This window comes from Lonchura striata, chromosome 16 (genome assembly GCF_046129695.1).
Source record: "Lonchura striata isolate bLonStr1 chromosome 16, bLonStr1.mat, whole genome shotgun sequence".
Lineage (NCBI taxonomy): Eukaryota > Metazoa > Chordata > Aves > Passeriformes > Estrildidae > Lonchura > Lonchura striata.
This window is the reverse complement of record NC_134618.1, coordinates 5,163,153-5,178,911: the sequence shown is the minus strand read 5'-3', so window position 1 is coordinate 5,178,911 and position 15,759 is coordinate 5,163,153. Positions and strand designations below refer to the sequence as shown.

The 15,759-nt window shown below is 41.4% G+C and overlaps 1 protein-coding gene across 29 annotated transcripts in view; it reads right to left on the bottom strand.

Moving 5' to 3' along the window:
* Nucleotides 1–15,759, bottom strand: part of RBFOX1 (RNA binding fox-1 homolog 1) — a 1,167,105-nt gene that overhangs the window by 743,834 nt on the left and 407,512 nt on the right. The window contains exon 1 of one of the 29 annotated variants that reach the window (XM_031506148.2): nt 7,320–7,339. The exons of the other annotated variants lie outside the window; for them this stretch is intronic. Within the exon in view, the coding sequence (XP_031362008.1) occupies nt 7,320–7,324 (5 nt within the window). The 5' untranslated portion in view covers nt 7,325–7,339. Of the gene's footprint in view, nt 1–7,319; nt 7,340–15,759 lie in introns of those variants that run through there. 29 annotated transcript variants of the gene reach the window in all.

Sequence of the window (15,759 nt, the reverse complement as noted above, 5' to 3'; positions counted from 1 at the left end):
CAGATGTCCTTCCTTGGGGATGGAGGCAAAGGGAAACATCCTCAGCCTGCTACTCCCAACAGCTCCTTGGGCTGCTGAAGCTTTACAGTCTGCAGGGCAAAGCATGAGAACTTTGTCACAGTTATTCCATTAAAAAATTGCAAAGTCATTTCTCTTACTTTATAGGAACTCAACTTCATTTGTTTTCCTTTCTCTTTAACAACTTAATTCATATTCATATCCAAATAGACAAAAATATTAAATTAACCATTACATGGGTGACTTTCACATAGCAGGTAGCAATTTGTTTTATCAGATCCTACCCCAAAGCAAAAAGTAGCCATAGAAATGTTTTAACATTAGAGAGAAAAGCCAGCTTACACTAAATCCAGAGATGCCTTTTATAGATAGATGTTTAATTTCATGAGATTTTCTCGAGTCAGCTTAGTGAGGTCTCAGTACAAATTCAACATCATGGCTATTCAGCAAAATCAATGTAAAGAACAACCTTGAAGAAACCATATTTTTAAAGTCTTCTCTTATGAACGAAGAGCAAACAATGTGTTGCCATCAAAGCATGATTGGCAGTATGACAGGACAGTCAGTAAACATGTGAAAAATATTTCAACCCATATACAGACAGTCTAATCTAGAAGCTGCTTACAATAAAAAAAGAACACTAATAATGACTCGCAAATAAAAATGGCTCTCATTTTCCAATATACAGAAGCAGCTGAAAAAAGTAATAAAGAAACTGAAAATTTGAAAATCCATTGAAATTCAGTATCTTGTAAATTCAGGCAGAGCAACAGCTGGAAAATCCTATACTTGAAAGAATACAGGAAGGAGAAACTTGGATAAAATGAGAGTGTTTCTATTGCTAAGGCAACAGAGAAGCATAAATAAAATCTGGGAAAATAAAGCAATTTTCAGGAGTTCTTACATGGTTAGAGCTGGGAATGCCAATATCACCAGTGGCAAACCCCTCCAAATAGGCACAGAGGTTTTCTTAGGATCTCTTTATAACAGTAATAATAATGATAAAGGAAAACAAAGTTTAAAACAAAAGGAAAAAGCTGACATGTCTAAGAAGAGAGGAATCAAATTATCTAATCCAACTTCTGATGGTTAATCCCAATGTTCCCCAGTACTGAAATCCCAGGAGGAACACTTGGCAGGGTGGCAGCTCCTGATCTTCCCACTGCCAGCACTGCTTGCACAACTGATTAAACAACTCTGGCTGTGCAAAACCAGCTAACCTAAAGGATGAATTATTAATCCAAGGAATTCCCACCAAGTTCTCACCGATAAATTGATGCTGCTGCTGACTTGCAAAACCAGCTGCTTTTACTTCATTAGTAAAGAATAGTTTAATTTCTGAAATGACTGCAGTGAACGAGGTTTTCATTTTCCCAAGGCCTCCCATATTTTAAGGAAAAACTTCAAATGGAAAGACTTTTCACTCAGGTGGTGTTGATCACACCTGAGTTTTCAAACACACTAACAAATGTCGTTCTGATTCTTAAGATTTCCTAAAGCCTTCTGAGTTTACATTCTGTTCGAGAATTTTCTCACACAGCTTTCTGTAAACAATCTATTGTTTTGCATCCCTTCATAGGGGTGGAGAAATTTGATGTACTGGTAGTTTGTCCAATGTCATTGGAGAGGTGGCACGTTCACCCTCCAATCCATTGTCACCTTTGGAAAAGTATAAATACTGGAGTTGGAAAATAAACTTCCTCTTTTTCACCTTGCAATAGCAGTGGCTCAGGTCGTGCTTTCACGTGTCCTATAGCAACAAACAAAGACACACAAACATCCCAAACCAAGTGTCACACAGGAATTGATCCCCCTGCAGCTGCAGGAAAAGAAACATTTTCAAATGAAAATTGATCCTGCAGCATGCTATAACGCACTTGTCTGATATTCATGAATTCATTATTGTGTGAGTAAAGGAAGATAAAATGAGAAATACTCAGTGATGTAAATAGTTTTATGCTCTGTCTGGTCAAAATATTAAATCATCAATTATCTTTTCATCTGAATGCTCAAATAAAATAGAATCTCAGCTGAAGATATGATCAATTCCAGTTAAATGCTTACAGATCTCAAATGAGAATTTAGTTAACCATGAACAAAAGATATGAAAATGCCAAGTTAAAACAAAGGTGCCAGGGACCCTTCATCCACTGAACCTACAGACAGGTTTTAAATATGTTAAACAACAGCCAAAACGTTGGTCTGGGCACAAGTTGGTTACCTGGGCACAAATCCTGCAGCTCCAAAAATTCTATAATCAGCACAGCATCACAAAGCCAATATTAAAGTTTTAGTTCATAATGATGAATATTCACTACAAGTGAATTTGAGTGGTGCTTTATTGTCTTTCCCTACTCATTCCCTTTCAAAGCACAGCTAAATTATTATTCTTTTTACAAAGCCATTTATTCAAAACTCACTCAATTGATATTTAATAAATTTTGATTATCTCATGAATTGAAAAATACAACTCTTTCCTACTTGTTGGGTCATAGACTTACTTGGAAATTATGAGGGTGGAATAAAGTTCATCCCTGCATGTCCTCCATTTCATATGCAACAACTATGACTTGCCGCAGATTAATTAAGAGGTCTTACACAACAATAACTAATACAAAGTGGCCTTTAAGATGTCCATGTGCACAAAAAGATGGCAAAGTCCAGCAAGTTTTATTGTAGTTTATTTGTTGTTCCACTGGATGAAGCAGTTTTCTGTTTAACTGCATTATCTACACCCCTGAGCTGCACTGAGCTCCCACAGCTGTGTGGGAAACCTTCCCCAACCCCACAAATCCAGCAGTGCAGGGCTGGGGGCTCTCCCTGTGCCCAAAATCCCACAAATCCAGCAGTGCAGGGCTGGGGGCTCTCCCTGTGCCCAAAATCCCACAAATCCAGCAGTGCAGGGCTGGGGACTCTCCCTGTGCCCAAAATCCCACAAATCCAGCACTGCAGGGCTGGGGGCTCTCCCTGTGCCCAAAATCCCACAAATCCAGCAGTGCAGGGCTGGGGGCTCTCCCTGTGCCCAAAATCCCACAAATCCATCAGTGCAGGGCTGGGGGCTTTCCCTGTGCCCAAAATCCCACAAATCCAGCAGTGCAGGGCTGGGGGCTCTCCCTGTGCCCAAAATCCCACAAATCCAGCGGTGCAGGGCTGGGGGCTCTCCCTGTGCCCAAAATCCCACAAATCCAGCGGTGCAGGGCTGGGGGCTCTCCTTGCAGGGAAGCAGAGCCCTGGCTGCCAGCCCAGCCCCACCCCAGTGAAACCAGTCACACCAGTAACACAAATACCAAACATCTGGGAGCTCACACAGGGGCAGAGCAGACCTGAGCAAGCCCTGCTGTGAAATACAGCAAAATCATTCCCAAATTGTGGGGTGAAGATTGTGCCTTGTGAAAAATGCATATTTTATGATTGGTTTTCGCAAATGTTACAATGAATATTATATATGTAATGTTAGAAATTATGCTGTATTAATTCTTTTACATAGTGTGTTAAATGTAGTTTTAGGTAACAACACAATGTTAAAATAGAGACTGTGTATGTGGGGGAAGTTTTTATTTAGGAATGAGATACTCGCTTTAAGGAACACCTAAATCTTCCAAAGGAGAGGAATTTATGGTTTTCTTATCAGAAGAAGCTAATTTCTTCAGGCCTTGCTCAGACTGGAAGATGCCTTGGGGATTAAAGGAAACAGTTGACATTCAACAGATAGAGTTTCTTGTTTAGAATAGATTGTATGCATAACCATGAAGGATGTATGAATATGCAACAAGTGTATTGGTTTAAGGGTGATTCCTTTGTTCACAAGGAATGCTTTCTCTGACTCAGTGTCCAAGAGCATCCCGACATCCCTAATTCTTTGCTTTTTATGTCTTGTAATTGTCCTAGCTCTAAACTTTATTACTCTAATTGCATTATTATTTTTATAACCATTTTATTATTATTAAACTTTTAAAATTTTAAAACCCAAGTGATTGGCATTTTTCACATGCCTCCAAAACCAAAGGTCACCTGACTATCAATTCTTTGCCATCACAATGATTTACAGGAGATTTCCAGGCAGGTTTCCAGACACCAGCTACCCTGGAAGTTCCATGAACACTGCTTATTTAGTGCTGCTCAAGTGCTTTCAGTGATTAACAGCCTAATCTCCTCTGTATACTACTGCACTCTGCCTCTGAAGGGACCAAAATAGAAATCCAACTGCACTGTCCTGCCCAGATAAGCAATTTTCTGCCACCTGAATGCAGAATGCTGAACTTTCCTCCTCACCCAAGCAAAACAGACATTTCAGGCATATATTTATGATGTTCCTGATATTATATAGCATTAACATGCTAACTATGTATATTATTTCAGACAGTAATTTAAATGAATGAGAAATTTGACAACTTTTTTTTTATTCCTTATACACCCTTCTTGTGTCACCTTCTGGCTTTTATATTAAGACTAACTTTGAGGTGCTAAAAGCTGACAAAATTTTGCTATAATACTATTATCAGTAAAATAATTTTTTTAAAAACTTTCCAAGCAGAGAAATAAACCACTGGCCTCAATGTTCACCATACTGTAATGCAGAAATTCTGCTTATTTTTCTAATCCCTGTCTTCCCTAGGCTATGTAGAGGAGCCCTAACAGGTCTACACACACAAACACCCCAAAATAAATATAAATAGCCATAATATCAGGTATAAACATATCAGTGAGAGATACATAACATAAAAGGACATAAAAGGGGAGAAGATGGTAGTGACCATGGTGGTTTGGCTGCCCTGTGCATTCCACCTTCATTGACTTTCAGCCTTCCTGTGGTAGCTCAGCTGTCTCCAAAGCATGTGACATCCTGATGGCTACTAAATAATGAGAATCAGGGTGAGAAGTGTCATGGGACAAAACACTGCAAAACAGGGTAAGTTTGTTTGGGGGTGTTCTTCCCAAGTTTTAACCCATTCCTGGCTAAGAATCTACACAGTGCAAACAACGCATGCTCCTAATTTATGATTTAAAAATAAAAGTCTTGCTCATACAACTTGCAGATCAGATAATAAAAATAACTGAGTTATTTTCAGAGAGTTTTGCACAGTAGACTTATTCTGTCTTCAAAAGCTGTCCAGGTACAAATGCTCCAGAAACAGCCCAGCTTACTCAGCCCTTGTGCTTAGCTGTTCCTTCCACCACAAACCAGTTCTGAACTTCAGTTTCCCAGTGCCTAAATAACCACATCCATTTAAGCTCAACAGCTCCCAGTATCACTCAAATTTACACATCACTTTTGCTACAATGCTGTCAAGATCCCGAAGTCTGCAGCCAGAATGTTTCTTAATCACTCAAATGTTGATTTTGGACTGTGCTACCACTGAATCCTTACTATTTATCAACCCCCTAAAAATCAGGGGGAAAATCTTTTTCCTGTTTATTGGTATTATTGTTACTATTATTATTCACTACCTCCATCTACCACAAGATAAATCAAGTATGAGCCACTCCAAGGCACACTGGCACCAAGCCAAACCAGGCAAGAAAGGTTTCTTACCTGTTTAACATAACAGCTCAATTTTGTACAGCAATTTAGATCTGCTGAGAAAACGAGGCACTGATTTTATTTTCCTCAAGACTGTGTACAATTGTCATGCATTGCAGGCTCATGATCCCACAGCATTTCTGGCTAATTTTTGAAAATGTCTTACACCTGCAAGAAAGGACACACTAGGGCAAAGTAAATGCTGTGCTTCCTTCTCCATATCTATTGCCTTTCATATGGATCTCGCATATTTACATTGCAAATCCATCTCTGAGATGAGAAAGTAATTTAACTCTCACAAGCTCAAGTAATTTTGATGATGTATCCCAGCACAGACTTCCTGCACATAGCTGCACTCCCAACTCAAAAGCTTCTTGCTCTGTTTTTCTGTGATAGTTATATTTCTTGTTTAATTGTGGTTTTATCTTAAAACAACCAAAAATGCATTATGCAAATAAGTCCTTTCAAGAAATCACTTTGTGAAACTAAAATAAACTTGAAGGTTTATTGCCTTGTAAATTATTCATTGTAGCCTTTTAAATGACAGGATACAAACTGTACAAAACAAGGCAGCAGGAGAGACTCGTCTATTTTTAAAATCACATTGAGTGTGACATCATGCTCCCAAAAGTCTGCCTGCACAGGCTCTGGGAAGCAACTTTTCCATGATGTGGGAAGCAGCCACAGGCTCCCACTGCCCCAAAGCCACAGAGCCAGGAGAGCAGTGCACAACCAACCACACAGGCTTTCCAAAAGCACTCACCCCATCCCTCAGCCCCTTCTGGAAAGGTTTGTGTCTGAAGCCCAGAATGAAATCCCCACTGACCTCAGGTTCCTGCCCAGCTCTGAGCACAGTCCTGGGTGTCAGGATCCTCCCAGGCACACACAGAGATCCATCCTGGCCAGTCTCTTTCCTCAGCTGCAGGTTCCTACTGCCACAATGAGTTCTGCAGCTAGACAAAGCCTCTTGGGGCTGCAGCACAAACATTTTGTGTCCTCAAGTCCCACTGCGTGCTCCTTCCATCCTCTGCCACAAGCCTCTAAGATTTTGTGAATTCTGCAAGACATTGTCCTCCTCATTCTACTGTTTCTGTACTTCCAAAAATCCCAGTCCCAGAAGAAATGCTGTAAGAACCCCCATTCAGCTACAAGATGAACATCCAGGCACTTCACTGTGCCCCAACCCAGTGAAAATCTTTAATGGCTTCATTGTGCACAGCTGAGGGGCTCAGCTGTGCTGACCTCCAAACTACACACAGGCATTTCCAATCCATCAGCCTGAGGAACCTCACCTGGCTGTAATGAGCCAGACAAAAACAGGTATACACTGAAAACCTCAGGTAAAACCAATTAACAAAGTTTTCCTACAGTTCTAAATAATTAAACTCTTGAGCATAGGTATAATTTCTCTGTGGCAGTTCAACAGTATTAACATATCGAGTTTGCTCTCAATACACTGTCAAACTTCCTTCCTCTAAAAATATTCCATAGGAATTTTCAATGAAGCATCTGATGCCATATTTTTGTATCCTTTATATCAATTGCTTGGAAAGCATCAAATTTTCTACAGAATAAACTTCCTTAAAGCAGAAAGGTTTCCTCCACGTTCTGTGTTCAGAGTAACAATGAATTCAGTTATTTTTGGCTCATCCTCACCCTCTGTTCCTCTCCCCTTCATTACAGAGAAGTGACCTCTGCTCTGCCAACAGGTGATGTCACCTTCTGTCCCCTGCTGGGTACATGCTCAAAAGAAAACATTTACAAAAGAGCCAGCACTTACCCCATGCTGCCTTCTAGGATGCAGGAGACAGATCTAAGGAGCTGCAGGTTCACCTTCTCTGACCGCTTTCAAGTCACACCAAGCACAGCACCTCCAGAACAAAACCCCAACAAAAATAAAAGCCCCTCTTGGCTGCCAAGGTTGCCCGTGCTGTTTTAGCACTGCTCCACATTTCCCACCTCTCCAGGCTCACTGGGAAGCTTTTGCAAAAGGGAACACTTTAACTGTGCCTTCAAAGCACGCTTCCCCGAAATCAGGAAAAAAGCAAATGCTAATTAAAAGTAAAGTGATGATGACTGTGACATCTAAAAAATATATTTACAAAATGCAATTCTGTAGCAAATTACAAAAGTTTTGTTGCTTTTTTTTTTTAATCAAAAATCATATTTGGGCATGAGCTGCCAAGGCAACTTCACAAAGCTATCAAAAATGCCCAAGAATAAGGACTGGTTATTTATCAACACATTTATCCATACAAGAAGCTAAAGTCAAGCATACCTGTGATTTAGTCCAGCATTCACTGATAACTCTATTTTAAAATAGCTTTTAGCAGCTCAAATACAGGTTCTGTTTTATAACTTAAATATTTACCAGGTCATTATCACTTCACAAAATAAACATCACAAAATAAACTTCCCTGAAAGCCACTGCAAATGACTGCTACAGTTTCAGTCCTTCCTATATTTTACCTCTTCTGCCCCAAAATGTAGATACTTCCTTATCTTTCTGCAGGCAACCAAATGGGCAGAGAATACATCTATTTCTGCTTAACTAGAAAGCACAAATTACAAAACTTAAATCCTTCACATGCTTCAGTGTTCCTCTCTGAATGTACTGCAGAGCTATCATAAAGAAAGATTAAAAACTATTTAACTGTAATTAAAAGCTGACTAATATGTACAGACTAGAAAGTAAATCATTAAGGCAAAAGATTTTGTGTTCATTCATCTCAATTTTCTGTTGTAGAGAAACTTTCCATAAAAATGATTGCTTCATTTCAACAGCAACGCAGTCTTTTGTTTCTTATTCACTCTTGCCAGTTGTCATTCTCTTCATCTTTATGGTTCATAACTCTGAAAACTGACTTCTCCAACAATATGCATTTAAAACATGTATAGATCAAATGCTCAAAAATAAAGAATTTGTTTTCCATCACTTACATTTGGTTCTATGAATGCTTTTCTATGAAGAGAAGGTAGCAATCACTTTTCAAACCTCAGAAATCCTCCAGCTTATTTGCCCATACCAAAGATATTTGCTTTTCACTGTGCACTAAGGAGACTGTTTGGCTTCTCAAAATACGAATTTCTGTGCGCAAACTGATACAATCATCTTCTGCTTCAAGGGAGGGATGCTCACCATCACATTTCCAGAGGGCAAAAAACTCGCTCAGCTATTCTCACGTGCACTGAGAGATTTTGCACTCTTACTTGGCCACTGAGGGCAAACAGCTTTGGAAAACTGCAGGGCAAACAACTTTGGAAAATATATACAGAAAGTAACACCAGGATGGTTGAAAATTCAACACCATTTCTTGCAAGTCTGAGGCAGAAACAATGAAATACAGCAGGCTGCCGTTAATTAAAGAGACTTTCAGCATGGCAAAACCAACCTCCTGGCAAAACCTCGAGCTGCATAAAAGAAATGCATCTCAATGGCAGCAGCAAGTGTTTCATGGCATGAAATGCAGGAAACTATTTTGTGCTGCCATGGAATGATTTGGCAGGACAACACTGCAGATCACAAAATACACAGAACATCAACCCTTCAAAACAACTTACCCCCTTCACCCCCTACAATTTCTACTCTTGTGCACCCAATATTTGGTCTTGTTTCCCATATTGAATATTATACTTATGGCCCAGATCCTGCTCCTAACAGGAAATACACAATGCCATGTATCTCTCAAGGGTGCAGTTCACAGGGTGCTGCAAAATGCAGGAGTCCCACAGCCTGGAGCTGCTTTTGAGTCCACAAAGATACTTGCCAAGAAAGTGTTAAAAGATTAAATAGCAGGAGAAATAATCCATGTATTCATTAAATTGCCTTTCAGTGTAATGGTACAAAAGGTATTAAAACTCTCTGGAGCAGGGTTAATAACAGATTTTATGGAAGTGGTTAATTAAGAGGTCAGCAATTTCCTTGTACATTTACATTGGGTTTATGGACAGATTTGGTTGAAGAAATGTATTACCTCATGTAAACTGGTAAGCTTGTAAGACCTGAAGGTAGCAGTTTCTGAAAAAATGAAATTTTGCTGGGCTGTGCTTTGCTGTCTTAACATCAGTGGGTCCCTGAGCTTCTTCCACTCAGCAAGAGCCTGCTTCCAAAACTTCTGACAAAGTTACCAAGCTCACAAACACCTGGAATCACAGTGGTAAAACTGGATATAAAGAGCAAATTGCACAAACCAAAAAAAAAAAAAAAAAAAACCCTCTTTAAAATCATTTCCTAATTGCTGCACTGAGCCTGGCTGGCTGGAATTCCCTTTCCCTGTGGCAGGAGAGCGAGAGGGAAGAGAGGCAGGTGTGGCAAGCACATTTCTCTCCCTCTCAGGATTTTTCATAGAGGTTCACAGAGAGAAATTAAAGAGAAAACAATTTCTATTTCTGCTCCTTGTTTTTCCCGTGTGGAATGTGTTTGGAGAATTGTTTACCTGGGGTGAGTGCTTGGTTGGATTCTGGTGAGGATTGTTTGAGCCTGGTGGGCAATCCAACCCACCTGGGGCTGGACTCTCAGAGAGGGTCACAAGTTGAGTTAGAGTCAGAGAAAGTAGTATGTAGTTTTAGTATCCTCCTTTTATATAGTATATTAATGTATTTTAGCATAGTTATAATAAAGAACTCATTCAGCCTTCTGAATTGAGTCAGGCATGGTCATTTCTTCCCATTGGGTTCACCTGCATTTACAAGGGGCAGGAGCTGGCCTGGCTGAGCACAGGGATACCCCAGCCAGGAGTGCCACGCTGGGCAGAGCAGAGGGAGAAGGGGCTGGGGCATCCCTGGGGCCCTGGCTGGGCAGCAGCCTGCTGGGGATGTGCTGCATCACCTCTCCGGTTTTTTCTGTCCTGTTCCTAAACTTTATCCAACTCACAGAGCTTCTGCCCTTCTAGTTCTCTCCTCCATCCCAGCAGATTGAGCAAGGGGCTGTGTGGGAGCTGAGCTGCTGCCTGGGCTGTGGGGTTGTGTTGAACAGAGCACAAAGCAGGGAAAATGTTATTTCCACAGGGGAAACCTGCAAATACCTCACTGTATAACTTGATCATTAATTGGGAACAGATCATGCAATGGCTGGAGAAAGGGCAGAATTCATCCCTGTGCAGCTGAGGAGAAAAGCTTTGCTCAGAGGGCTGCAGTGCCTGAATTTCCTGAGGGTGGAAGGTAAGCACAAAAAAGTCTCCATCCAGTACACACACAGTTCAGAGAGATTCAAATCATCTGTGTCAGCCAAAACAACAGAGCACACTGCCACAGGGGCCAGAAAGCATGTCCTAGAGATATATACTACAGAGATTTTTCATTTCAGTGACATTCAGGGGAAGTATTTGGATGAGTAACCACTGGCTTTTCAAAGAGATTTAGAGTGGAACATTGCAGAAAGCTGCAGAGAGATGAAGGTTTCACCCTTTTCCTGCCTCTCTCCACATGTTAAGTCCCATTGATCTCAAAATAACAAGCACCAACAAGAAGCAATATCAGCAGCATATACTTAAATCACCCTCTAAGAATTGAGAATACTTGATAAATTTAGCACAGTTGCAGCCAGGGGCAAAAACTTCGCAATATTGGAAGTATGCTGTGAAGCAGAAATGATGTATCTGCACTGAATAACCCCTCTTGCCATGATTCCTGCCTGTTCTCTTCCCTTTCTATATTTAGGAAATCGAAGCAATTTAATGTAAAACAGCAAAGCTGGGAAATTGACTGCAACTCTTAAGAAAAAGCCTAGGAGGCTAATGAACCATTATGGTAAAAGCTGAATAAGCCCAGATCCTGAAAAGAAATTGGAGGTGTATTTTAGATATGCATGAAGAGGATCAAAAAACCATTCCACATAGATTGCTGTGTGCAAGTAGGGCACTTTGTTTAATCTTATCCAGCTATACAACTTAAATGAAACAAACCTTTAATTTGACTTTCAAAAGCATTACGTATTTTGGGAGCTGCCTTGAAGTTGGCCAAATAATGTTCCTGAAGGTACTTCAAGCTAATTTTTAAAAGCCAACAAGTTTCAAATATTAGAAAAATAGGCTCTGCTTTTCCTCAGGGGAAGGGAGAAAGAGTGAAAAAACCCAAAACTTTTTATCATCGATGTTGAGTCAAGCAAAATGAAGGGATTTATTACAGATATTGACATGGCTGGTTAAAAACACAACTCAGAAAGATTCTTTACATTATCTGAAGACCTGAAGTTTCCCCATTGACAGATACACGTCACATGGAAATTTAGCCATTGGCATCGAGATTTATAATCACGAGCTTTAATTCTAAAAAGAGCATTATCAGAGCCAGTGTTTGGAGAAAATCACAGACCCTCATCCTGCAAACACATTTTAACTGAACTGAGACTACTCATGCACATGAAAATAAACTACAGGTGTACTTGTGAGATCAGGGCCTGGCTGACCCCAAAGGAATAAAGAACAGAGATATCTAAAAGCTCCCCTGGATCTCCTATAAGTGCCTGAACCTGCAGAAACTAAAATACATCAAAAGGGGACTAAAATTTGGTCTTGCTGTGAGAAAGGAGTAAAAAACCAAACAACCCAAATCAAACTACATCATCAACAACAAAGAGAAACAAACATAAAAAAATCACCTCAAGCCACAGAAATACCTTTGTCTGATCAATATGCAGAAAGGGGCATTTGTAGTTCCTCTCCTTGGTGTGAAATAATCATAAAGATTCTTTGGGATACATTAACAAGTAAATTTTGAAAGCCTAAATTAAGGTTTTTATTGTTTATTAAACTGTATCTTAAATATCCTAGTTTCATTACTATGTAACAAAAGAGTAACACTGTTATTACAGTCTAACAAAAATCACCATGGATTTTAGATGCCAATTCTTCATTATACTGCCTGAATACCAGGGCACCTGCGTTTTCTTGTTTTGATGGAAATTAAGATGAAAAGAGGCTCCTAGGTCAAGGCAATACCTTTGATTAAACAGACACATGGCTGAAAAACCTGGTCAGTTTTAAACAGAACGTTTTGCAAATGCAAAATGCACTCAGCAGCCTGCAGAGCTGGCCAGGAGCTCAGCTCAGCATCAGCCCCGAGCCCTGGAAAAGCAGTGCTGCTACCCAGGAGCTGCACCCCCCTCATCTGCATCCATTTGTCACCCAGCCTATGGAAATCAGCAATTTCACTCCTTTCCACTCTGCCATGAGTCATTTAATTCTAAATAAAGTAGGATGTAATGTACCATGCAGCAGAGCAAAGGCAAGGAGAGGAGTGTGTGTGCTTTGCTCTGCTCTTGCCACAGCTCATAGGGAAGGGTGCTATCGTGGCACAACAGGGCTGTGCCAGCCTCCACACTGCCAGCCACTCACTCACAACCACATTTTAGCTAGCTGAAAGTCTTACAGTTAAATGATTGTTTTTAAGAGTGGAATTTCATTTTTACACACAACTCGTACACCTTTATCAGTGGGGAACAGCAGTGTCAGCCAACGGCCTGACAGGTTAAAACATATTGTATATTCCAGAGAGACTCCTGAGCCTCATTTCTTATTTATAAGTCTGGAGTTAGAATTTAAATGAACATGAGCCAGAGCATCTGCCTGTACAGAAGATTCCCAATACTCACTTCAGAGTTTATCATAGCAACAAATGACTGGAAAAGAACTGAGATACTCTAGTACTGGACTGAGAAAGGTCATAACTCTCTTAATAACTACAATAAATTCAGTGTCAGAAAATAATTTAGTGAGTTTATAAAATAGAGTTTGATTGCAGTTAGCAATGCCCTGATTAGCTACAAACATTTTGGGTATTAGCATGCACCAACAACCATAGAATGCCACACAGCAAAGAGACAACGTGGCCGAAGGAGAGTCAAGTGTCAGTTTGTCAGACAATAAACTTCTTTTTTAGAGGCAGCTGCAGATACAGCAGTGCTTTCTGTTTCCAAATCCAGCACTGGGGCCTGGGCAGGCGAGCAGGGCAGGTGAAGGGCTCCGGAGTGCCAAAGACCACCCTGGGTCAGGGGTGGCTCCGTGAGGTGGAAAAGTCTCTCCTCCAACCCGAGCTTCCAAAGAAAGGCTCAGCAGTCTCTGTTGTCTGGTCTCAAAGCAGTTTATTGCAAGTTATCTAAAAGATTTTCTTCTCTGCTGCTGTGGTTTGCTCAGAGCTCAGGCAGAGGCACACACACACCCTGACATCCTCTCTGACCCCGACTGCTTCTTCTCTCCCACCCAGGGCTGCTGCTCTCTTTTATATGGGACATTACGTGTTCCATGGTTACAGTTTTTCCCAATGCCTATTACCTATATTAAATGGTGCTTTTCTACTCTAAACCAATCTGTGAGTGCCAACATCACCAAGAACAGGGAGGTGAGGAAGAAGAAAGAGGGAGGACAGGGCAGGCCCAAATCCCTCCATCCTAAAACCTCTGACCCCCATGTACAAAACCAAAACCCCCCTGTACAGGACTCAAAAACTCTTCCCTCTACTTTGTGACTACTTCTACTCTAATATCTAAACTTTTGTGTCTTCTTGTTCTTCCTGCAAGGTTGGTAAATCATTCCATGGTTCAAACCCAAAATCACAGCTGTTTGCAGCTGCCTGCCAGGGTCTCAAATGCTTCTGACCTGGGCCCAGAACATCCAAAAATGTCTGAGGGACACCGTGAGTTCCCACACGGTGCCCAGCACGGCTGTGCACGGAGGGGACACTCCCTGCAGAGCTGCTGTGCACCGAGCTGCCCCAGCAGCAGAGTGTGCACAGGGGAACAAGCCCAGGTATCAACAGGAGATCTGCAGAGCTTGGGACACACCTGGAGCGACTGTCAGTGCAGGGTGCACAGGGAATTCACGTGGCATTAGAACATCAACGTGCTGCTTTCACACACAGAGCTGTGTGGCATTCACCTTCTCTGAACAGAGAGACATAATTCTCTGTCTCAGGGCTTTTTCCTGGAGAAGCAAAGAGAGAAGAGAAAACAATTCTTATCTGTGCCTGTTTGTGCCCTTGTGGAATGTGGTATGGAGAGTGTTTACCCAAGGTGATTGCTGGATTGGATTCTGGTGATGGTTGTTTGGATTCATGGACCGACTGGATCCAACAGCTGCACTGGGACTCTCAGGAGAGAGGCATGAGTTTTTTCGTTATTTAGTTACTCATATAGTTAGTTAGTGATAGTTCTTATTAGTGTAATATAGTATAATAATGGAATTAATTAGCCTTCTGAAATCATTGGAGTTCAGAGCTCATTCTTCCCAGGCATTGGGGGTCCCTTTTATGACAAAGATGTGAGTAACAAGGTACCTCAAGATCTCAGAACTGCCTTGGGCTCTTCCATCCTTACTGCTGGAGCCCAGCACATCCCTCTGGCTGCCCTGGCTGTCTCCAGACCCTGGCAGGGGGCTCAGAGACCTTGGCACGAAGTCAAAAACACCTGGGGCTTTGATTTTAGCCTGTGGAAAAAACTGCCAAACCTGTTTGAGGAATTACAAGTCACAAGGGTTTGAGTAGTGTGGTAGTTGGATTAACACAGGGTGAAAAAGTAGAATTTTGGGGCTTTTTTAGAATGTAGTTCAGGATGGAGGGATTTGGGCATTTCCTGACTTTCTTCTCCTTCTTCTTTTCCTCCATGTCTTGCTGTGATGGTGGCACTTTTCTATTGGTTTAAGGCAGAGACACACTGTCCAACATAAATGATAGATATTGGCGCAATATTGTAAATATATCACATGTAGCTTTTAATATAAAATATAAACACCACCCAAGAGGACAGACAGAATGCCATGGCCAACCTGCTAGACAGAGCTCAGCAGGGCAGAGAAAGCAGAGATAAGGGAAAATAAACAACCTTGAGAAGCTGATCCTACACATTTCAGACTCCTTCGCTGGCTGCACGGGCTGGGAAATGAGGACTTTCCCACTCCTGGGGTCATCCCAACACACAGAGACACAGAGACCCCGAGACCTCACCACAGGTTCCACTCCCTGAGCAGGAGCAGCAGGGAGGGCACACTCGGGCTGGCTGCTGAGGATCCATCTCAGCCACACAAACTCTGTCACTCCAATGGAACAGTGAAGTCAGCACCATCCTCAGTTTCTGTTTGCCATTCAGCACTCCCTCTGTGCTACCCCTCTCTATTAAAAACACCCTGGGCAGAACACTGAATATGCAGGAAAGCAGTGATAACATTTTCTACCCAACTCATCCATAAGATCCAGTGTATATGCACAGTGTTCACTATTTTTAATAATTC